The sequence below is a fragment of the Polistes dominula genome, unplaced genomic scaffold, assembly GCF_049000335.1.
Source record: "Polistes dominula isolate Pdom_NZ unplaced genomic scaffold, Pdom_raw_medaka contig_79, whole genome shotgun sequence".
Lineage (NCBI taxonomy): Eukaryota > Metazoa > Arthropoda > Insecta > Hymenoptera > Vespidae > Polistes > Polistes dominula.
The window spans coordinates 4717365-4742500 of NW_028300916.1; the positions used below are offsets into that span (position 1 = coordinate 4717365).

The 25136-nt window shown below is 27.9% G+C and overlaps 1 protein-coding gene and 1 non-coding gene across 10 annotated transcripts in view; both read left to right on the forward strand.

Moving 5' to 3' along the window:
• Positions 1–610: 610 nt before the first annotated feature.
• On the forward strand, positions 611–683 carry TRNAV-UAC (transfer RNA valine (anticodon UAC)). Its single transcript has one exon. It is a non-coding gene; the product is annotated as a tRNA-Val (tRNA).
• A 3170-nt stretch (positions 684–3853) lies between these two features.
• LOC107067099 (uncharacterized) overlaps positions 3854–25136 on the forward strand; it is a 162646-nt gene continuing 141363 nt past the window's right edge. For 3 of the 9 annotated variants that reach the window (XM_015322306.2, XM_089170829.1, XM_089170831.1), the window contains exons 1-2: positions 3858–4084; positions 5601–5975. In XM_015322306.2, the coding sequence (XP_015177792.2) occupies positions 5935–5975 (41 nt within the window). In that variant the 5' untranslated portion in view covers positions 3858–4084; positions 5601–5934. The other 6 variants (XM_089170830.1, XM_089170828.1, XM_089170824.1 and 3 more) reach the window with 6 other exon arrangements.

Sequence of the window (25136 nt, forward strand, 5' to 3'; positions counted from 1 at the left end):
GTCCTTGATGTTATCAGCAACATATACACGGATAAATATATTATTTCATTGTATATTGTTTGTCGTAGTACAAATAATACTAAATCTGTAATTATTTGTATTGTGTTATAGTTAAAAATAACTATTACTTCATCGTTAAAAAATTCTTTTTAATTTTATTAATAATATTGACGGGTATTTATCGATTTGACCTTACATCAGAAAAGAAGTTATAATAATGTTTATATACCATAGTTATTAACTACAATTAAAATATGAGATTTTTTAAGTTTATATTAAAGTTATTAATCATTATTTTTAAACGCTTACGTCAGTAAAATCATTTTTATATTTATATATTTCTTTTTAAATTGTGCGCGCTACGATATGTCTACCATCTATCGGACGTATAACGAAATAGAATAATCTACTTTACCGACATGTCAAATTATATATTCTCGGAAGAATTTTTACAATAATTGTCATTTAAAAAAAAAACAAGATTATTTTAGAATATATTTAATAAGATATATATTAAATGTTTAAATATTAATATATATATATATAAATTATAATTGATTATATAAATAGTTGGAGTTTTAAAGTAAATTTATACAACCCCTGATATCAAGGTTCCGTGGTGTAGCGGTTATCACGTCTGCTTTACACGCAGAAGGTCGCCAGTTCGATCCCGGCCGGAACCATGTCTTCTTTTTTTTTTTTTTTAATTTTTTTTTCTAATAATTACATTTTTAATGTAAAGTAATAACAATTAAAAGATGGAATGTAATAAACTCAAAGTTACATATGTAAGATTTATTATATAACAAAAAGTATTTATAAATGTTACATAAGATATAATAATAATAAGTAATACACTCGTAACACAATTCGTAATTGCACCGAATCAAAAATGCACCCGCTATTAAAGCAAGTAAAAAAAAGCAGCCTTAGGACGTAACAAATAAATCAAATAAAATATTAACTACCTTTCGATGAATTCTAATCAATGGTGAAACTTTCGTGTTCTCTCTCTCTCTCTCTCTCTCTTCGAAGACGTATTCGAAATAACAGAGATTGCATTTGTTTTTTTTAATGTTTACCGAGACGCACACAGAAAGAGAGTGGGTATTAAAGTTAAAAAGAAAAGGGGGCAAAAGGAAATCGCGATTGGTATTCGACTCGCGTGCTCACATTCGTCTTGTCTTTACCTTTACGTTAGACCGCTTCAAGAGTGGAACCGCTTGATAGCAATGCGAGCAAAGGGAATTTTCTTTCATCCTTTCGTTTCTCCGTTCATTCACTGTTCCTCTCCTTACATACATACTCCTGAGCCACCTGGCTCACCACCTGCATCACTCCGTTCTTTCGATTCCTCACGTTTCTTTCCAACTGGTAACGAGAATGGATCCGGTTTTTAATCGCAATTCGCAATTCTACTGTTTCTTCCTCGCTCGGTATTTTATCGCATAACGACGAGATACTCTCGAGATGAAGAAGAAGAAAAAGAACAAAAAGAAGAAGAAAAGCATGGAGATTTATGAAAGAGAGAGGACAGGAAACGATACGTTGTTGGTATAACTGAAACTACGTTCAATGAATGACGGATTAAATCGAAATATTATTTTTCAAATGAAACTTACTAACGTTACAATTTTATCAAATGACATGAAAAACAGAGAGAGATAGAAACCACAGTCACGATCGACATTATGGAAATTATGAAAATTATCGAAGTGTGATATGCATGTGTGCATATTTATGAGATACTTCGATCGATAGTTATTGCGAGATGCGTTTGTTTATAGAATATTCAGTAGGGGATTGGACATACCTTGAATATGTTCGATATACCATAAACGATTGTTAATTAATCCAAGGAAATTTATGAAACATGAAATATAAATTTGAAAAATGAGTTTTCGTGAGTAACCACCGTTATAAAATTGTGCAGAGAAATAAAGAACATTGATATGAATGAAATTAAAATCAATTCAATTCTCGATCACAGGTAAATAAGAAAAGTTTCTTAAAGGAGGGTAGAGATAAAGTGGGGAGGGGAGGAGGGTAAGGGGAAGGGGAAATTAGATGAAAAAGTTGGTTACTTCGTAGAAAATTTGTGTATTCTTTGAAATAGAGGAAGTATTCGACGGTATACACTTAACACGCTTAATAAATCTTCAGAGTAAAGAAAGGTAGGTCAAGTGTCATGAGAATGCCCTCTAGGATGCCTTTTCATTCGAGCACCCTCGAATACCTTATCTCTTGGCGAGATGTCTAGTGAACCACGTGACTTTTCTACCCTTCTCTCTTTCTCTATTTCACGAAATACGAATATACGTAGGCCCGGTATTAAAAGAAACTCGGTAGAAAGTCTTTATGGGATACGAAGGCAATGCATATACATGTATGTACTTATATGTTACATCTTACGTATACACCAACTCGTCGTAGACTATTGCAAAAGGTTTCACACAACCATCTAACAAGCAACTCATTGTACCGAAGTTTACGATCAACGAAACGTACGAAACGTGTGTACAAATCTTTTTCATACATTACTTACACATAACTCTATAATCGCAAAGGAATTACAACGGTCAGGTTGTCTACAATTTTTACGATCCTTTTTTCTTTTTTCTTTTCGTTACATTTTAACATTTGTTTCCTTTTAAGATATTCCAGTTAATATTATATCAAACGGTATTTGGTTACGGGTGGATGTGTACGGTGTTGTATAAAAGATATAATGTTTATTATTTAGACTAATTCGATTTAAAGTGGTGTTTCGCGAAAATGGATAGGTAAACAATTAGATGTTTCAAATTGTAATTCATTTTTTGTTGAATGATGAACAGCACACAGTATGTCGGTCAGATCCACCTGCTTCCTATCGTCCGCATGGCAACTCCGATTTCGCTCTGTACACTAACCGAAGGAAAAATCGATTCTCCTGCACGCGATCGTAGCCGAATAACGCCGAAGCTGGCACAGCTGTACTTATACATGACGAACTCGTAAAACGAATGCAAACGGGTTACAAGTAAAATTATAATGGATTTCAACAATTATTACAATTAATATTACACGTTCTATTTGAATTGATCAATGAGTAAATTTTCACATTTTTTTTTTTTATATGAAATAGTACTACTTTATTTGAATATAAAATACTATAAAAGGTGTTCTTATACACTAATATTTAAATTCATCTTATATTTTCGTAATAATCTTACAACATGCTATGATACTCGAGAATATCTCGTTTTTATTTTACATTAATGATAAATTATGATAATTTAGGAGTAATACTTGAATGATGCGTAAGTTTATTTCTTGAAAAATAATATTAATTACTTTGATATTGTTAAAAAACAGGAATGACATTATAAACTATTAATTATCCTTTATAATTTTATTTCAGGTAAAAATAAAAAGACGCTTATAATGATGTATATGATTTTTTTATCATCAACCCTTGTTGATTAGTTCATGACAACCCTCTTGTGTTCGTAAATGCGTAAACGTACGGCTATGCAATCTCTGTATGTGTGTGTATTAATATGTTACATATACATAAAACATATATAGAAAAATATATCGAATGAATAATAATTGTGAAAAACATTGTATATTATTCAAACGGAAACTTTTCATTAATAAATAGACAGTGGGAAGAAGAAATGACATTTTTCCGGTTATAATGGAATATCAAAAATGAGTGAGAGAGGTAGTAGTAAGGGGGGAAAAAAAGGTAAACAAAATCGAGCCCGAGACGCACCTGAAGTCGGTCGGTTGATGGCCGTGACGAGGCGCTGTATGCGCGCGCGCCTTTAGTGGTGGGGATGACCGGGAAGTGGGGTACCGCGTGTCTCCCATCTCTGTCGCGCGTTAGTCTAGCTCGGGTTCGGCGCGCGGCCGGTTCCTTTTTGTCGTGCGCGCGTGCGCGCCTATACTTTTTCTTTCATGAGATCGAAACATAACCAACGTTATATTATTATCGATAATCTTAACCGGTTGAAAGTGTTCAAGAAATTTCACGGTAATAGTTGCGGCTTTTTAATTCGGCACATTGTGCATTTAAACATAAAGACATTTAAAGCGGGTTGGTATTTCGAACGAACTTCAATCGTCAATTTTTCTTCGTTCTCTCTCTCTCTCTCTCTCTTTCTTCCTCTCTCTCTCTCGAGTCGAGTCGCATCTTTCTCTTTCTTTCTTTTTCTCTCTTTCTCTCCCTTTCTTTCTCTCTTGACTTGGTGTGTTCGGGCAACGAACTCCCGTCGTATTTTTTTTCAAAGATATCACGAACACTTTTCTTCGTGTTCTTCGTGTTCTTCGTGTTCTTCGTGTTCTTCTTCTTCTTCTTCCTCTTCCTCTTATTCTTCTTCTTCTACTTCTTCTTCTTCTTCTTCTTCTTCTTCCTCTTTCTTCATCTCCCTCTACCATCCGCTTCTTCCGTTTTGGCCACGTACCAAAAAGCGCCTGGCAGCATCGGCGAACGTCATCGAACGTCTTCGTCGTTGCATTCGGCGACTGCATCGCATCCCGAACGATACCCGCATTATCGAGTATATGTATTATAGGTATATATATATATTAGATACTTTTTTTAAAATTTTATTTAACATCTCCTTTTATTCCTCGAAACGTTCGATAGAAGTTGACTTTTTTCCTTAGACGACGTTGACGTTCTTATTGGTGCGTTCCACAACGGTCATAAGTGCGTTTCCGTGAACGTTGCACTTGTTACATCGTTTACAGTAATGTGACAGTGAACTTTTACTTCTCTTTCTTTCTTTCTTTCTTTCTTTCATCTTTTTTTTTCACAAATACATATAAAAAAAATCAAGATTACAATTACAATTAGTCTCTTATTAAATGACTGACAAATAAAAATCAATCGAATAATTCTTGCTCGTTTTAAATGAAACTTCGAATACAATTCTAAGACTTAATTTGATTGGATCGTGAATCGCGATTAAAACGCGCGATATCTTCTCATTGGTCAGAATTAGGGGGATGAAAGTAATAGTTTTTTTTTTCTCTCTCTTTTCGTATCATTGGTCGATCGAAAAAGAAACGTAATTTAACACACACATATATATGTGCCCCTTTCAATGGTTAAGTTAAAGCACGCGCGAGTAGTTAATTAGTTATCGTCTTAATTAGACCGGTTTGGTGATTTATCGTTCGTATGGTCGATTGAGGCTTTCGGTGATTGGTTTCGATTAACTATTGGTTAGTTTAGTCATTAATTTCGAGTTTAATTAGAAGAAAAGGGGTTGAACACATTAGTAAAATATGAAATGGGATAAATGGAAAGTAAAGGTTTTTTATGTTTTTTTTTTGTTTTTATGTTATTGCGTCATCCTATGGCGCATCCTCGTCGTATAGCGTTGAGTTTGATCGATAAAGTTTCGCGTTCTTTCGACTTGCGATAGATAATAATATACGTTGTTGGATTGAAAAGTCCAAGAGCTTAGAAAAACAACAATATTTTTTATGATCATTCAAATGAAAAACAAAATCAAACCAAAATACATGTCTTGATGTAAATTTAAAGTTTGTCAATCCAACCCTCTCCCCGTACACATTTTTTATATAAATTTGATTACTAGTAGAAATTAAGAAGGATAGAATAGTGTGTAAGAGCCTCTTGAATTAAAAAAAAAAAAAAAGATAAAGGAGACTGGGAAAGGACATTAGAAGGGCAAACAGCCCTTAAAGACTTAAAAGACATGACGCAACTTGAGTGTCGTCGATAAACAGAAGAACGTATTCCGGGTGCTTGTGTGGTCCCATTTGTGAGATTGGTGAGAAAGAATCCTTGGTGACTGTGGTTAACGCGGGTATACTACACTTTGTTTTTTTACCAAGAGACCAATCGGAAAAGTCTCAACGCCTGCACTCACATCAGTGTCCTAAGTTTCGTATCAAAGAAGAAGGGTTTTACTCATGTTGGGAGTGCTTAAGCGGCGCTGGAAGCCTTCGAAAAGGTGAGCTTTTCTTCTCCCATTTTCCATTTTCATTACTATGATAATATATTCACGTTTTCATTACAATTATTAATTTAAGAGTATTCTATTTATTTCTACGGATAAAAGATAATTATTAACACTAGATATATCAGACCAGTCATTTTGACTAGTGTGGTAGAAATAGGTATACTAGTGTTAATTCATTGAGATATTGTTAGATTGATCAATAATAAATTTCAGAAATTTGTTCAACCTCTCGAATAATTTGTAAATTATAAAAATAACTTTTTTTTTTTAGAAAACTTTGAAATACTTCAAAGTATTACTAGAGAAAATAAAAAAAAAACAACTAATAATAATATAACGAAATTTGTAATGGTATTTTGGAAATATGTAGGTGGGTTAAACAATGTTTTTTAGCAACTCACGCACATTAATCATGTATTTATCGATTCTATACAAATTCTCATTTATTTATCAAAAATAACATTTGCTTTTATTCGTCAAAGCTTAAAAGAACTCTCTCTCTCTCTTTCTCTCTACCAACCCACAAACAAAACCCTTGTATAAATCATATACTCGGTGTATATCTTTTATAGATCGCGCGTAAACACCTTGCAATCAAAATTTCTTCTTCCGTGTCTATTTGTTTTTTTGTTTTTGTTTTCGTGTCCTTATTTTTTGTTCTTTCGTTCTTTTTCTCTTACATCGTACTCGCCCACGCATATACAATGCCATTTTCTGTAACTTTACTTCCGTCCGATCAGACGACGATAAAGTGGGCGAACCTAACCTAACCTAAAATCTTTCGAGTGTCGCGTCCCACTCGCCGGTTCATAAACGCTGACATTATACTAACGAATTATTATTTGTTAGTTAAGAAATTCCTATTGTTTAATATTCCAAAATTGTCTTTCCTATATATTCCTATTTTTTTTTTCTTATTAATATTTTACAGATATATTAATTGTTTCACCTAGTTTATTATACTATTTTTTTTTTTAGACATTTTTATGATCATTTTTTGCGTTAATTTATTTTCATTATTTTATTACTTAAAATTAAATTTTTTTTTTTCAATATATATATATATATGTATATAACAATATTTTATATGTCGTCTAAAATTTTGCTATTATAAATTTACTTGAATACGTTTTAATATTTCTAGAAAATATATGTTATATATCTGGTGCTTTATAATCGTCGAGACCCAAATGTTAGCGTGTCGCGGACATGACCTTCACCACGCGATCGATAGAGAACTTTCAGTATGTTCTATATACGAAAAAAACATTAGAAAGAATTTATCTCTTATTTTAAATCGTTTTATTTTAAAAATAACTTACAATTAAATAATTATATTTTATATATTATTTATATATATATATAATATTAAATATAATATTTAAATATAATATTTAAATTTAATATTCAAATAATTCTATTTTATTATATATATATATATATTATTATATTTTATTATTTAAATATAAATTGAAATAATATAAACTTATATTTTATATATATATATATATAGAATATATGTAAAAATTATTGTTTTTTCCAAATTTCATTATTTTTGCCGGTATTTAGTATAAGAATCAGAAAAAATATGCCGGTCGCAAATGTGTTAAACCGGTATTTTGTATGTTTCGTTTAATAAATTTTCGATTTAATCAAAAGGCGATATTAAACGAGAGTTCTCGAGTAATACAAAAAGGGGTATCTTGGAATATAAACTAAAAATATAATCCACTTTCTAAAGTGTGAGTGAGTGAGAGAAACAGAAATACATATACATATATATGTATATATATATGATGATAATACTGGTCGGAAACAGGGGGTTAAATCGGGCATATACACGTATGCAGTAGTTCGCGAATTCGTTGCAATAAAACACGCGAAACGGCTTTATGCTTCGACTAATTTACTAATTGGAGGACACTGAGAAGTAAGTGACCCTCGGCGGGGTAGAGCAAAGGGGGTTGAAACCGAAGCAAATTGGGCTAACATATAGAAGAGTATGGTATTTATAGGAATCGTCGTGAAGCATCGTATGTAAGAGAAAAAGAAAAAGAAAAAGAAAAATAAAAAGAAAAAGAAGAAAAGTTTCGAGGGTGAAGGCCTGCAACATCTCACCCCTCAAGTGATATCGACTCCGACGTACGCGTTATACGCGTTCTCTTCTAACGAGTTCTTAACGACCTTTCTAAATGCAGTTTCTAGCCCGCGTAATCCAGATGCACCATTTCGAAGCCCTTAACCCTGAAACGGAAACAACAGCTGTTAAAAATTGCCTGTTTAAAAACCTTTTTTTTTCCATTGGTTTTTCTTTTTGTTTCGTCTTCTTAGAAAGTATTAGAATTATTATCAATGATAATAATTATGTGTAGATATTTTTATTGATTTGATCAAATATTTTTAGTAATTTATTGTCAATGGTTTTTTTTTGTATTTAAATATATATAATCATTGATATAAAATTTAATATTAAATTTTATTGTAAAATTATAATTTAGATAATATAATGTATAATATATATAATAATTTAATATTATATATTATAAAATTAAAAAATTAAAAATTATATATTATAAAATTTAAAAATTATAAATTATATATTATAAAATATGAAAATTATAAATTATATATTGTAAAATTAAAAAATTATAAATTATATATTATAAAATTAAAAAATTATAAATTATATATTATAAAATTTAATATATATATATATAATATAATAGAAATTAATATATTATATAAATTAAATTAAATAAATTATTATATTTAATTACGAATTAAACAAATTAAATAATATATTATATTATAAAAAAAATAAATTAAAAATATTATATGTATATATATATATAAATATAAAATCATTTGTGTATTTTCAGATATAACGTTAAATTTATTTTGCTTAAAGATCAATCGACAATTATTGAACCTAACGTAGTAATAATTGTTATTTAGTTCAAACTATATTCCTTTTTTTAAGAAGCTCAAAATTCAATTCATTCTTAAATACATTAAATAAAAGAACTTATGCATTTTTCGTATAATAAAAGAAATATAAGAGAAGGAGGAAGGGTTGTATATATTGAAATCGAATGGAATTTGCTGACACTTTGACCTGCTTTCGTCGAGTTTATCGTATTTCTCCATTGCACGACGAGACACTATCGTCAATTAAAAAAAGAAAAAAAAGGAAGACACCAAATGTTATATTCACCTAGGATTCGTAGTTAACTTTTTAACGCCTTACGGTTTCCAATAGGTAATCTCGTCTATCCTATCGAAAATAATACTGGTTTTCTATCCTAGCCTAGGAACGTGACCGTTTTCTCTCTCACTCTTTCTCTTTCTCTTTCTCTTTCTATTTCTATTTTTTGTTTTATTCTCGTTTTCTATCTTTCTTATTCTCATGGACCGAGTCAAGCATACCTATTGACCTCCGATTCCACCCACGATTAACTTAAACAACCATCGCGAGAAGAGAAAAGCCTAAGAATGAAATAAGAACTACTATGTTGAAAGAAGATTTACGTAGTATATAACTAAAATACAATCTTTGTGATTATTTATCAATTAAAATATAGTGATAGTTACTATTAAGAGATATAGAACCTATTATAAGTTTCATGTTTTACAAATTTAGATTTTTTTCTTTTTTATATGAGTTATTTTATTCAGAGAAAGTTAAAACTTAAAAAAATAAGTTCACATTCTTTTTTGTTTCTTTTATTTTCTTTATTATAATAATTTGTTAGGTTCAATATTTTTGAAATTATATTTCTCTAGTTTTAATTATAGAAAAAATCGTAAATATTAATTTAGTATAAACTAAAATACAATCTTTGATTATTTATCAATTAAAATAGTGATAATTACTATTGATAGATATATTATAGAACCTATTATAAGTTTCATGTTTTACAAATGTAGATTTTTTTTTCTTTTTTTTTTATGCAAGTTATTTTATTTAAGGAAAGTTAAAACTACATAAAATAAATTCTCATTTTTTTCTATTTCTTTTATTTCCATTAATACGGTGGTTTCTAAATTTTGTTGTCCTATCACCCCCCTTAAATTATAGAACAATCGTAAATATTAATTTAGTATAAACTAAAATACAATCTTTGTGATTATTTATCAATTAAAATAGTGATAATTACTATTGATAGATATAGTATAGAAGTTATTTGACATTTCACGTTTTACAAATGTAGATTTTTTTCTTTTTTTTTTTTATATAAGTTACTTTATTTAAAGAAAGTTAAAATTACATAAAATAAATTCTCATTTTTTTCTATTTCTTTTATTTCCATTAATACGATGGTTCCTAAATTTTTTTGTCCTATCACCCCCCTTTCTTGAAAAAATATTTCTAATCGCCCCCTTGAACATTAATTTCTTAATTTCTTAATTTTGTAACCTTTTACCTTTTCTTTTTTTTTTTATTTAGTAACTGAGAAATGAGACAAATTATTTATTTCACTCATTGCACTTATGACCTTTTTTTAATTGCACACCTGCACATTTTCGCACACTTAAAATTCCAGTTTTTACCTGTGATGATATCATCCCCTAGTAGCACACAATATTTTTCAATATTTTCCAATAATTTTCAATAATTTTCAATATTTTGTGATACTAGGGTCTTGTCATCGACCCCCTGGACCACTTAATCACCCACTTTAGAAACCACTGCATTAATATAATAACTAACATTCTATATTTTTGAAATTCTAGTAAATCTCTAGTATTAAACTATAGAAAAGTTATAAATATTACAATGTAAAAAGAAAATAATAATCATTGTAACATTAAAGAAAGGTAACACATTCGTCACGTTGTTTCATAGTATGATATAAAAGATATTATTACGAATAAAAAATAAATTATTATTCTAACACAAATTAGATAAAAATTATGATAAAATACATAATGTAGATAAGTTATATACTAGTCTTGAAACACTTTAAACATCATATTACTCGTCGTTATTCGTTCTACTTTAGTTTAACATCTATCGGCCTCTTGGAAGATTTACATGTCGTATTCGTGTATTATACGAATGTTGGGGTACAACATCGTCTTTTCGTCTTCGTCGTCGTCGTCGTCGTCGTCGTCGTTGTCGTTGTCGTCGTCGTTGTAGTTTCTTGTACGTCGCCAAGAAGAAGAAGCTATTCTCGTAACGGGTCAACTTAGAGAAATCTTATGAGTCCAGCAAAGTTACAAACCAACTCTCCATCTTGACTAATTTTTTTACTCTTACGTTATCGAAATGCCTAAAAACCTACGCATCTTATATATTTTTTTTTCATTTCAAAAATCCTTCCCTTTTTTTCTTTTTTTTTTATTGTAAATTATTAGACTACTCGAAATGTGAGAAAGATATATTTTTCTTTTTATTCTTTTTTTTTTATTGGATAAGTAAAACATACGCACATATACAGCAGACACACACATATATATATACATTATATGCATGCATGAATTTTCTATAAGTACTCGAGTAACGTTTTGTATGAATGTATTTGAACGAATACTACGTGTTTATTATATATATGTGTGTTTGTGTATGTGTGAGTAGTAATCTTGGCCAAGAGGAAGTTATTTTTGTCCGACGTCAATTTGTGTATCTAAAATGCATATGTAGATAGAAGTATTCATAATGTATTTTTATGCGTATATATGTATGTGTATGTGTGTATATACACATACTTATACACATACTTGTGCACTTTTTTTTTTCATCGTTAATGGAACAAACTGTATATAATAATAAAGTTAAAATATATACGTGTACGTTATCGCGTTTGCTTGTTTAAATATTAAATAATAATAATAATGATAATAATAATAAAATAATTAATGTTCTGTTTGATATATAACTTAGGTGGGAATTAGTTAATAAATATAATAAGGAAATTTATGGAAAATAAATTGGAAATAAAAGTTTTTTTTTCGATTGGATATTTAATGAAATTTATTTATTTTTTTTTTTTTTATTATTAAACTTTTATTCTTTGCATATGATTTTTAAAATATATATTATTTAGTATTATTTTTATTATTGTTATATTATATGATTTTAAATATATATTATTTTATATTATTTTTATTATATATTATTGTATATTATTTTTTTTTATTATATATTAAATTATATTAATTATATATTTATATTATATTTATATTTATTATATATTATATTATATTATATATTTTATTATATTTTATATTATTTTCTATTATTTTTATTATTATATTATATATATATATATATATATATATATATATATATATATATATATATATATATAATATTAAATATTATTATATATTTTAATTTTATTTTATATATTTAATTTTATTTTATATTTTTTATTAATAATATTTATATATATATATATATATATATATATATATATATATATATATATATATATATATATATATATTATTTTATATTATATTTATTATTTAATTTTATAATATATTTTATATTATATTTAATTAATTTCTTTTTTACTTCTTTTGGTTTATTTTATTTTATTTTAAATAGAAATAAGATCTAGAATATTTTATTCTTATTAAATACGATATCTTTGATAAGACAGTTTGATCTTTTGAATGTCTTCATCAAGTATGATATTCAAGGTTTAGATTAATACTCGTAGTATTATGAATATACATGTAGTATAACTATGAATCATTTTATACTTGAGATATAATAACCGGTCTTTCAGAAATAATGAATATTTAAATAATAGAACTTTTCTACTTTATTTCGAAGGACTAAGGAATAATTCTTGCTTCTATAATGTGTAATATTAAAATACATGATAAAAATTCAGTAATGAATTTTAAAAGAAAAAAAAAAAAGAAAAGAAAAGAAAGAATATTCTTGCTCATTTAAATACGTATTAATAAATTATCCTTTTTTTTGTTTTTTTTTTTAAATGATTAAGTAATAATATCTAAATGAAAATAAAAATAAATATTCGAGTTAAATGAATAAAACAAAAATAAAAATAAAAACAAAAACAAAATTAAAAATAAATAAATAATATCAACGTAAAATCCGGAAATACTTAACGAGTTGTACAAATTTTTCAAGTAGTAGTCACTTGAGTGATATTCAAATTATGTTTATCAGTTAAAATTATGATTCATTTTATTGACATATCCTTACATGAAACGTTTCAAGTATCCACTTCTGGCTCGTCGTATTTTTCAGTTTCAAATGTACGCCTACTACTTATGGTTGTGCAAGTAATACGGTAATACATTCATGGTTGTTAAAGAAAAAAAAAATAAAAGAAAAATAATTATATTATATTTGAATATAGTGTAACTAATAGTATATTCTCATATTTAATACCATGAGAAATAAAATAAACATAATTGGAATATTTCAGTGATGTTAAACATACTTGACACGTATTTTTAGGGTCATGCAGATTTTTGCGAGATTTACGGTTCAAATCCTTGGAAGGATTGATGAGACATAAAAGACCCATATCTTCTTCTTCTTCTTTTCTAAAATTATTTTTTGTCTGCGGTTTCGTGTTAAAGCTGTTACGTTTTGTACTTGCTAAAATTTGTGTGTGTGTGATTGTGTTTGTGCATATATGTGGTGTCCGCAAACTCTCGTTAACTAAATTTCGTGGTTTTGCGTTATTATAGAATATGGATGAGAGAGAGAGAAAGAGAGAGAGAGAGAGAGAGAGACACCATTAGAGTGAGTAAATTAATACTAAAATTGTACTTGAAAATCATCTAATATAGAATCTAAACATTTCATGGGTTCTCTCTCTTGTTACATAGAATATAATCAATTCCCATAGAATAAATGCATCAGAAATTAATTAAACTAAATTTGGTCGAATGGTTTGAGTTGTTAGAAAAATTTGACACTATTCTTGTTAAAGTATATTTAAGATTATATAATATATATACATATACTATATATAATATAATATTATAATTGTATATATATTATAAATAATATATTATTATGTATATATTATTATATACTATATACATTATATACATTATTACATACTATAATTAATAAACCTAATTTGAAATCTCTAAATCTCTAAAAATTGTCAAGATAAACAAATTTAACCAATTATTCCCAACTTTTAATATAAATCAATGTAAAACAACTATACTTACATTATTAAAACTTAAAAAAGAAAAGAACCGAAAAAAAACCCCTAGAACATTTCCTAGATATTTCAAGTATAATGAAACACAACTACTACTGTGCAAGTAGTCCCTAGAAAACCGTATATCTTCTTCTTTTGTAGTTCAACTTTCAAAAGCGAGAAAAGCTCCCAAAAAAAAAAAGAATAAAAATAAAGAAAGAGAAAGAGAGAGAGACAGAGAGAGAGAGAGAAAATAAAAGAGGAAGACACTACACATACACACACATACACAAATATACGTGGACGAGTGGTACGCGACGAGACCACAACGGCTCATTTAGGGGTCGTTAGTTCCGCTTTGGCCAACGAGAAAGAGAACGAATGGGGGAAAAAAAAAGGAAATGAAGAAAGAAAGATAGAAAGAAAGCAAACTAGAAAGAAAGAAAGAAAGAAAGAAAGAAAGAAAGAGACAGAAGTAAAAGAGAGGAGGAGTTCGTTCACCCAGGCGTGCCACTCTTCTCTTTCGCTATGCTCCCATGCGTCTCCCTTAAAGCATTACACCAATGGTGGATACGGCTCGAGTAGTATCCAAAGCGAGCTCGTTCTACTATCTAATCGATGGCCTCGGTCCGCAGAAGGAACAAGGAAGAAGAAGAAGAAGAAGAAGGTAGAATAAGGAAGAAGAAGCTTGAAGAAGAAGGTAAAAGGTAGAAGAAGAAGAAGAAGAAGTAGAAGAAGAAGAAACTTTGCCTTGTACTCGTGGTGCGCCCACGATCACTCCAACGAGAGGGAGTCAAACACTCGTTTCTACGCCCAACTGCACCCAGTGTAAATAGTGTGAAACGTTATTGCCAACCAGTCCGAAGAAGAATCAGAGAGAGAGAGAAAGAGAGAGAGAGAGAGAGAGAGAGAGAGAGACAACTTTTGCAAGCTTTTTTTAAACTTCTTACGCATAATCGTAGTCAAAATTACAGTTAGACTGGACTAATGGATTTAAAAGAAAATATGCAATATTTTTAGAAATCAGTTGATCATAGTTACACAAGAAAAATATGAAGCATCATTGTATTCAAAAATGAAGACTGGATTATTACTGGATCCAATGATAATATGCAACATTACTAAAAATAAATATGTATAATTATTAATATGTAATTGGAAAATGTTATTTGCGGGTTTTAATAATGTGGATACAATTGTTTAACAGTGATTTATATTAAAATCTAAAATCAAAAATTGAAATTATTACATTGCAAATTAGATTTATTAATTACATATATTATTATATATTAATATTAATTTTATATAATAAATAATAATATAAAAAATAATATAATAAATAAATTAATTATATATAATATTAATATTATATATTAATATACATATATAATTAAAATATATATTTATATAAATTAAATATAAAATTGGTTCAACACTATTTTGTAAAATACCAAATACATTAATAAAATAAAAAAACAAATAAGAAAAACACACACAAACACACACACACCTAAACATAAAAGTTACTATCAATAATTGAAATAAAAGAAAAAAGGTTTAAAAAAAAAAAAAAACCAAAAAAAAAATAATAGAAAAATATGAAATATGTATATTGTGTATCTAGAACAAACGAAATAGAGAACGCGTTTATATTTTATCGCTTTAAGAAGTAACTGAATCCGTTGTCCCGGAAGCGGTTTCCCTCTTCACCGAGGAGACCGCTTCCGTGCATAGAAGACAATTGCCTTTTGGAAGATGGGTTCCCCCTCAACTCACCCCTACCTCCCTTGACTGTATTTCAAGAGTAGCGATCTTCAACCGGTGCACAAATCGCAACTCGAGAAACTCGAGAAAGGAAGTTGTAAAGTTCACCATTCCGGTATCGATCTCCTCCTCCTCCTCCTCCTCCTCCACCTCCTCCTCCTCCTTCATCTCCTCCTCATCCTCCTTCTTCTTCTTCTTCTTCGTGCTATTCGTGCTCACGCCGTTATCCCATAAAACGCCTTTCTATCGGATTACTCGAATTTTCGCTTCGTCCTGGAGATAGAATACACTTGCATGAGGGGATACTCGAATAACGTCGTGAGCTATATTTTACCGTTGTTGTGTTGTTATTTCTTTGTTCAATAATTCGAAAGAAGAAAGATTAGCATGAAAGAGTGAAGGGGGCAGGGGTGGTGGTGGTAATGGTAGTGGCTTTCTCATGAAATTCAATGATTTTTACATAATCTTTCATGTTATGGATGAAATTTCATTCGTGTAATAACGTTGAATAATATTCAATTATATTTTATCTACACTCTCATTTTGTGTTACATAGTTTTTATTAACAATTTTTATTATTATTTCAAATATATATATATATATTTGTATTTGTATTTAATATAATATATTTAATATAATATTAATATATATTTATAATTTATTTTTATAATATTTATAATTATTTATAATTTATATTTGTTAATACGTATAGGTAATAATACATTGGTGTGAGTTATAAAACTGTAAAAAAGGATGAACAAATTGTCCTAATAATTTTGAACAATTTAATCAAGGTAAAAAAAAATAAATTATTATCATTTAATTAATAATTTAAAAAATATAAATTCTAATAAATTATAATATAATTTTAATTAATAATTAAAACATAATTATTATAGAATCATCCTTCAAAAAAAAAAAAAGAAAAAAAGATAAATAAATAAAAAAAAAATGTTAACCATGACGAGTATACACGTCGATCACAGTTAATTAAATAAGAAAGTTATAGACAAATATTTTTCACGTTTTTTTTTGTTAACACCTAAAAAAAAAAAGAAAAGGAAAAAAAAATAGAAATTCTTAGCTTCCGTTTGACACACGTTTGAAGAAAGGTTTCACGCTAGTAGTAAAAAAAAAAAAAAAAAAGGAAATAAGAAAAAAAAATAATAAAATGGGAACAATGATGAGAAAACAATTGTTATTAGGTTGTGTTACGGGTCGTGTTACGGGAAATAAGGAAAACTATGGGAGGTTTAGTTTAGTGCAGCATATAAATTAAGCGTACCATTCGAATCCTTAGCATGGTGACTCGTTTGACATGGATTTACAAGTGCCCCTTTGTGAGCCAAGACTTTGCCATGGAGTACAAAGACCTTGTAAAGCGTAGGAACACAAGAAGAGAGTAACATTCCCTTTAAGTCGTGAACGGAATGGATAATCGTGGCAGCCAAGCTCTGCTACTCGTTCGTTTCCCTTCTCGATCTTCTTCTTCTTCTTCTTCTTCTTCTTCTTCTTCTTCTTCCTCTTCCTTTTCTTTTTATTTTTATTTTTCTACCTGTTTCCATTAACTTTTACGTAAGGAAATAACTGATAGATAACTTGAATCAAACTAGAACTTATTATTTCAATTATAATAATTTTTTTTTCATATAGGTGATTTTATTTTTGTTTTTTTTTTTTTTACATTTGTATTTAATATTTGGATTAATATTTTAAAATAATTTTGATTGATATTGTTATATTTTAAATAAATTAATTTAATTTTTATTTAATTAACTACTCTGTAGTAATATTGCAAAGTACAGTAATACTATACTACATTGATACAAACTGCGGCGTATTTATTTCTGTTTTTTTTTGCATTTGTAATTAATATTAAAAAATTTAATAATATTAAAAATTAAATAATAAAAAATTTAACAATATAAAAAATACAAAAAATACAAAAAATTTAATATATATATATATATATATATATATATATATATATATATATATATATATATATATATATATTACTATTATTTTCAACTGAACACATATTTTTCTTAGAATAAAAAAAAAACCACACTATGTAGGACAAGTTGATAAGAAGTTATTAAAAATGCAAAAAATGGGAGCTAATTGCTAGTGAATAGATGCATTTTCGTTCCTCTCTTTTATTTTATTAGATGATAATCAACAGTATGTTTGTTGTTCAATTTTAGATCTTGTAGTAGGTTTCGTCGTCGAGAAAACTGAACCATAATTAGACTCATCAGTAGGGCTTGATAATAATATCATTTTTGTTCGGTTTAGATTTCTCTGCCCTAGACCTAGAATGAAAATTCATTTCTATCAGCTGGAACAGGTATTGACAACAGACGAAGAAGTTCAAAAATTGGTCAGCTAACATCGTGGCTTTTGGTTGCTTCTCTTTTTTCCCTTTTTCAATTACTTTCTTGGGTTTCGTCTATCTATGGACCCAACTGTCAACGAACGACTCTTCAGTAGGGCTTAACAGGTTGATCCTACCTTCCCCAGACCCAATCATGCTTATTCCTTTTCTCTTGATGTTAAAATGGTGTTGTTGTTGTGTTGTTGTTGCTGTTGTGTAAAGCTTGATAATGTTATGAAGTAGTAGTAGTAATTGATGCTTCTTCTTCTCTTCTTTGATTTTATTTTTCTTTCCTAGGAGAGATTCGAACTCTCGATTTGTTGTGGTTGTTGAAGTATTAAGATCACTTGTCAAACACCTTGCTTCCATTGCCAACAACTAGCCCGATAATCCTTCAATTCGAATTGGTATATATGCGATAACTTGACATACACGTTTAAAATGTTAATTTTTGTGTAATCATTTTTTTTTTTTGTTTTTTTTTTTTTTTTCTATATCAATGAGAGATGACACAGTTTAGTACAAAAATACAAATAACAATTAAAACAAATTATATATATATATATATATGGATGTATAATTTTAAATTTATATATTATATATTAAAAAAAATTATTCACAATACACGTTAATTATTAAATAATATTTTTAGAAATAATTTCAATAACAAAGATAACTAAATATATATATATATACATATATATATTTGTACTTTGCGTTTGATCTACCATCAATCAAAATGAAAGGATACAAACAAATAAACTGTGATATCTATTTTAATAATAGAATAAAAGGAAAAAAAAAGAAAAATAGGACAAGAAAAATAAGTGATATTAAAATCAAAGATGGAAAATTCGAGGATGAAAATCTGTTTGGTTGAACGGTTGCGAGAATACACCAGGGATATGATAGTAGCAGTAGTAGTAGTAGTAGTAGTAGGAATAAGAGTAGGTAGGTCAGTGATACCGAGGTCGATGCCGAGGTCGATACCGAGGTCGATTCCGAGGTCGATGCCGAGGTCGATGATGAAGCTGAGAGGCCGAGGCCGAGCCGAACTCCTATATTTGCCCGGTTCAAAAACGGGTGGGGCACATGGAGCTACCCCAATCGATAAACCTTCCTCTACCAACCCAACCCGTCGACATTCTGACTGGGTCATGAGTTCTTCCTACCTTTCTAACAAATATACTACTATCAGAAATAATCTACATGACTTTAAATCAAAATACAAATACAGGTTAATCTTCTACAACACGGTTTTGCTATAACACGATTCATAAATTGCCTGAAATTCTCTTACAACACGGGATCCTATAACACGGTTTGCTTTTCCAATAACCTTTGTACTACACTGTATTTTTATAGCCGCGACGAGATTTGTCGTATTAAAGTTACAGTCTTGCGGAAAGTATTTCTTTTCATTTACATGGCCTGAAAATATGTCTCCTACAACACGATTCATAAATTGCCTGAAATTCTCTTACAACACGGGATTTTATAACACGGTTTGCTTTTCCAAAAACCTTTGTACTACACCGTACTTTTACAGCCGCGACGAGATTTGTCATATTAAAGTTACAGTGTTGCGGAAAGTATTTATTTTCATTTACATGGCCTGAAAACATGTCTCATACAACACGGTTTCACACAACACGGTATTTTCTAAGAACCTATCTATCGTGTTATAGGAGGATTACTTGTACATTCATCTATCGAATAATAATCGTAGAAATTAAAACAAAATAATTACTTCTATCTTTTCAATCTTATTTATTCTATCTAAAATATCTTTTAAGTAGCAAATACTTTGTTTTTATTGCGTAAATTATTACTCGTTTTAAAGTTTTACCTATATAAATGATATGTTCTCTACCTATATAAAAATGTAAAACAAATGTAAAACAAAAGAACGCAATCTGTAAAAGAGTATAAATCTTTGTTAGTTATCTCGATCTTAGGAGAACACGTATGTTTCAATAAACATAACATAAATTAAATGATGATAATAAAAAAAAAAAGAAAAAAAAAAGCAGGTATCAAACAGTTTGTTAGATAAGATATTATGTAAGAAAAAAAAATTTGTCCTGATTATATGTTTGTTTTACGATTGGTAAAGAAAACACGTGTAAGTATTTTATGTTTCTTTTTTTAATAACGTCATTTATCATTGTATTATTCAGTTGGTATCACTTAATATGAAACATAAAAATAATAATGAAGAAAAATGTTTAAAGAACAAAATGAATTTTTGATTCTTTCTTAACATGAATAAGAATATGTTAGAGTGTTAGGTATTATTAGTTGAGTGATAGTTAAAAATAGTTTTAAGTAGCTGACTTAGCAAAAAGAAAAAAAAAGAATATTTGCAACAGCACGACCTTAATCGTTGATTCGTTGGATGATCTATTATATTTTGTTACTTGTGTTGATAATTACCATCAATGAATGGTGATGCCCTTAATGATCGTTCTCAATGATTATGATCTATAATGTTCTCACTAATTACGTTAATCTCTCGAAAACGTTTATGCTATCGGTTAGAACATCAATCGTATCAATCGTTTTACCTTATACGTTTTTGTTATCATTTCAACAGGAATAATTACGATGAATATCCTAATAATTATTCTAATAATAATAATAATAATGATAATGATAATGATGATGATGATGATGATAATAATAATAATAATAAATCCCTGTGTGGGACCGGGGTAAGAATAGAATAGTCCCATAGTAATCCCTGCTTGTCGTAAAAGGCGACTAAAAGGGAAATATTTATTGACAAATAAATATGTTTATATTATTATATTATATTAAATTTATATTTAATATATATATATATTTTTTATATGTTATATTATTATTATTATATTATTTCATATTATATAAATTTATTATTATATTAATTATATAATAATATAAGTTATTAATTAAATTTATATAATAATAATTTGTATAGATATTTATTTATTTATATTTATATTAAATTATATATTTTCAATTAATTTTTATAATTTCAATTAATATTTAACGAATATGATTATATTATATATTTATATTATTATATTGTTATAAAGAAATTAAAAAATTTTTATTTAATATTCTATATAAAATACGCATAATGTCACTAGTAATCCCTGTTGGTTGATGTATATATATATATATATATATATATCTACTATATATGCATAAGTATATCTACTATATATATATATGTATACAGTGATTAAATTTAAATAAAAACCCAATAATAGTCATAAAATTACAATTTCACTAAAGCTTTATTTTTATTATCCCCAAGTAAATTTATTCTCAATTCAAAAAGAAAAAAAAGTAGAAAAAAAAAACAACAAAAACATCTTCGAAAGAGATAAAAAGTATTTTCCAAATACTTCTTTTGTTTTGTTTATATTTCTTTTTTTTTTCTGTAAAAAACGATTAACATATGTTATACGTTACACACATAATGCATTCGATAATCTTGTAAACGAGCTTCTAAAATCTTTTGAACGACCAACTTTTTTTTTCTTTGTGTGTGTGTGTCATCGCTACGCGTTTGTAAGTATACGAAAGTAAAAATAAAAGATATATATATATAAAAAAAAAAAAAAAAAAAAAATAAAAACATATTCTCTGTAAGATTTATTTATTCAAGAAACGAGACACACGTACTATTACCTACATCCGCGTCACGCAGACATAGATAACGTGCGTAGAAACTTGGATTTACTCGTGTCATCCGCTTTTATCGTTCTCACGTGACACACCATTTATTTACATATTCTTTGATAGCTAGCGATGCACTTTTCTGTAATAAAAAAAAAAAAAAAAAAAAAAATACTACAGGATGATCTATAATTTCAATTCATATTTTATTGTTTTTTTTTTTTTTTTCAACAATTCAAAATAATGTAATTAATTGTTGTTTTTTTTTTTTTATCAATGATAATTATTTTTTGTTTAAATATTAATTGAAAATTCGTAAAAAATATTCATTGAAATTATAAAAATTCATTGAAAAATATATTATTTATATTTTTAATATATAAATATAATATAAAAATAATATACTAATAATATAAAATAATAATAATAATAAATGTGGTATATTGTTTAATGTTGTTTATATTGTTTTATATTGTTTTTATATTGTTAATATTAATACCTAATATTATATTAGGGCATAATTAAAATTAGTATATTGTTAAGGGGAACGAACATGTACGGGGGGTCTTAGGGGTAAACACCCTAAAAGGGTATACCTGAATTAAACTTCTTCTTCTTTTTAAAATAATAATAATAATAATAATATATAATAATAATTTAATATAAATAAATACAGAAATATTCTACATAAAATACGCGTAATGTCGCTAATAATTCCTGTTGGTTGATACGACATTAAATAAAGCTACATAAAAAAAAAAAAAATAAATACCCATAAGTATATCTACTATATATATATCTACTATATATATAGATATACTTATGCGTATTTTATGTATAATATTTCTCGTGCATTTTTAAATATTACTCAACGTGACAACTGTAAACATAGAAAAGTAAATACAGAAAGAAAAAAAGAAAGGTAGACACACACACACACACAAATAAAAAAAATCGAATTATTATACCGTGTTGTAAGAAATTGAAAGGGAGAGGAAAAAATAGTAGAAAAATCTCTGAAAAGAATAAAATTTCATGAAAAACCTTAAAGGACTAAAGAAAAAAGAAAAAGGGCATTAAGAAAAGCCAAGGAATACATTTATTTCTTTTTTTTTTCTTTTTTTTTTTTTTTTGAAGGGAGAAATAAAGAGTAGATCTAAATCGAATTTTTATCGGTTCATACGCGAGAATCTTTGAAAAACCTGTTAGAAAATGCACGCATTATTTTTTCTTTTCGTATGAAAGGGCCATACAAGGGACAACGAATAGGACGACGGGGGTAGGAAAGAAGAAAGAAATTGAAATACCTTTTCTTCAATGGATTTTGTTCTTGGTTACATAAAATCTTTGTAGTTTTACCACCCTCGATATGTTAAAACTTTCAAATGTGTCCTCCGGCAACAGCGGGGGTTGGGGTGGGGGTGCGATGTGTGGGAGGTTTTGCTGCTTTCGTACAACACACTGTCGTGTTCACACACACACGTACTTTGTGGTTGTATTCGTTGTATTTCCTCATAGGGGGTGGAATGTGGGAGGTTTTTCTGCTTTCGTACAACACACTGTCGAGTTCACTCACACACGTACTTTGTAGTTGTATTCGTTGTATTTCTTCATAGGGGGTGGAGTGTGGGAGATTTTGTTGCTTTTGTATAAACACTGTCGAGTTCACACACACACACACACACACACCTCGTAGTTGTATTCGGTTTCTCATCGTATAAAAGAAAAACACACACGTTCAAAGATCCATCACCACATTGCAAGCAACCCTCCAGATAGATTACGCGTGCTGTTATATTCCTGGGAATAAAATTCGTCATAGAAAAATAATGAACATAATCGCGATCGATAAGCCAATCAAATAATCATTCGATTCATCGAAATACATTTTGTTCTTTTAGAATATTATTTTTCTTTTTGTTTTGTTTTCTTTTTTATTTGTTGTTGTAAAAATGAATACAATGATATAAATATAATCAGGAAAGTATTATTTAATCAAATTTTTTTTTATTTTACTAACAAACAATACAGCTACGTGTATGTTTCATTTCTATTTATATGTTGGTATCAATTTGTACGATTAATTTTAAATGTTATTTAATCAAATTTTTTTATTTTATTTTACTAACTAACAATACAGCTACGTTTATGTTTTATTTCTATTTATATGTTGGTATCAATTTGTACGATTAATTTTAAATGTTATTTAATCAAATTTTTTTATTTTATTTTACTAACAAACAATACAGCTACGTTTATGTTTTATTTTTATTTATATGTTGGTATCAATTTGTAAGATTAATTTTAAATGTTATTTAATTAAATTTCTTATTTTAGTAGCAAACTATACAGCTACGTTAATATTTCATTTTTATTTATATGTTGGTATCAATTCGTACGATTATTATTATTTATTTAAAGATCATGTATGGATCATGTTTCATTTAGATTACATTGGTAATGTGTTAATCTCTTAACGCTGATACGTTTAATCAATTTATTTATATTTCTTTCATATTAATGATAATTCTTGTTACATTAAGGGGACCTTCTACTCTGAGCACCTAAAAAAAAGGCTATTTTCGCGAATTTTTTCCAAGAAAACTATAAAAGATATCGATCTAAAAGTTGTTGGGTTTGTTAAATTGAGTCTTAAACTATATAAATGAATTTTTATTTTTTCATTTTAATTAATTTTTTATTGCAAAAACAGTAGTATAAAAAAACACCTTAAAACTTAAGTGCTTTGGTAGCTCCATCAGAACTTGAGAATGGCTTACCTGAAACATACAAGTAAAATGGTTTTATATTCTGTATGACTTCAGCTACAAAGTGACAGTTTTATATAAAAATTTTATCAATAAATAAGAAAATGGTGGACAAATTACAAAAAAAACGTAAATTTGACCTTTTTTTTATTGTTTTTGGCATTTATTATCGGCCCATTACCGGCATTTATTATCGGCCCATTACCGGCATTTATTACTGGCCCATTACCGGCAGTTATTATCGGCCCATTACCGGCATTTATTACTGGCCCATTACCGGCATTTAATACTGGCCCATTACCGGCATTTATTACTGGCCCATTACCGGCATTTATTACTGGCCCATTACCGGCATTTATTATCGGCCCATTACCGGCATTTATTATCGGCCCATTACCGGCATTTATTACTGGCCCATTACCGGCATTTA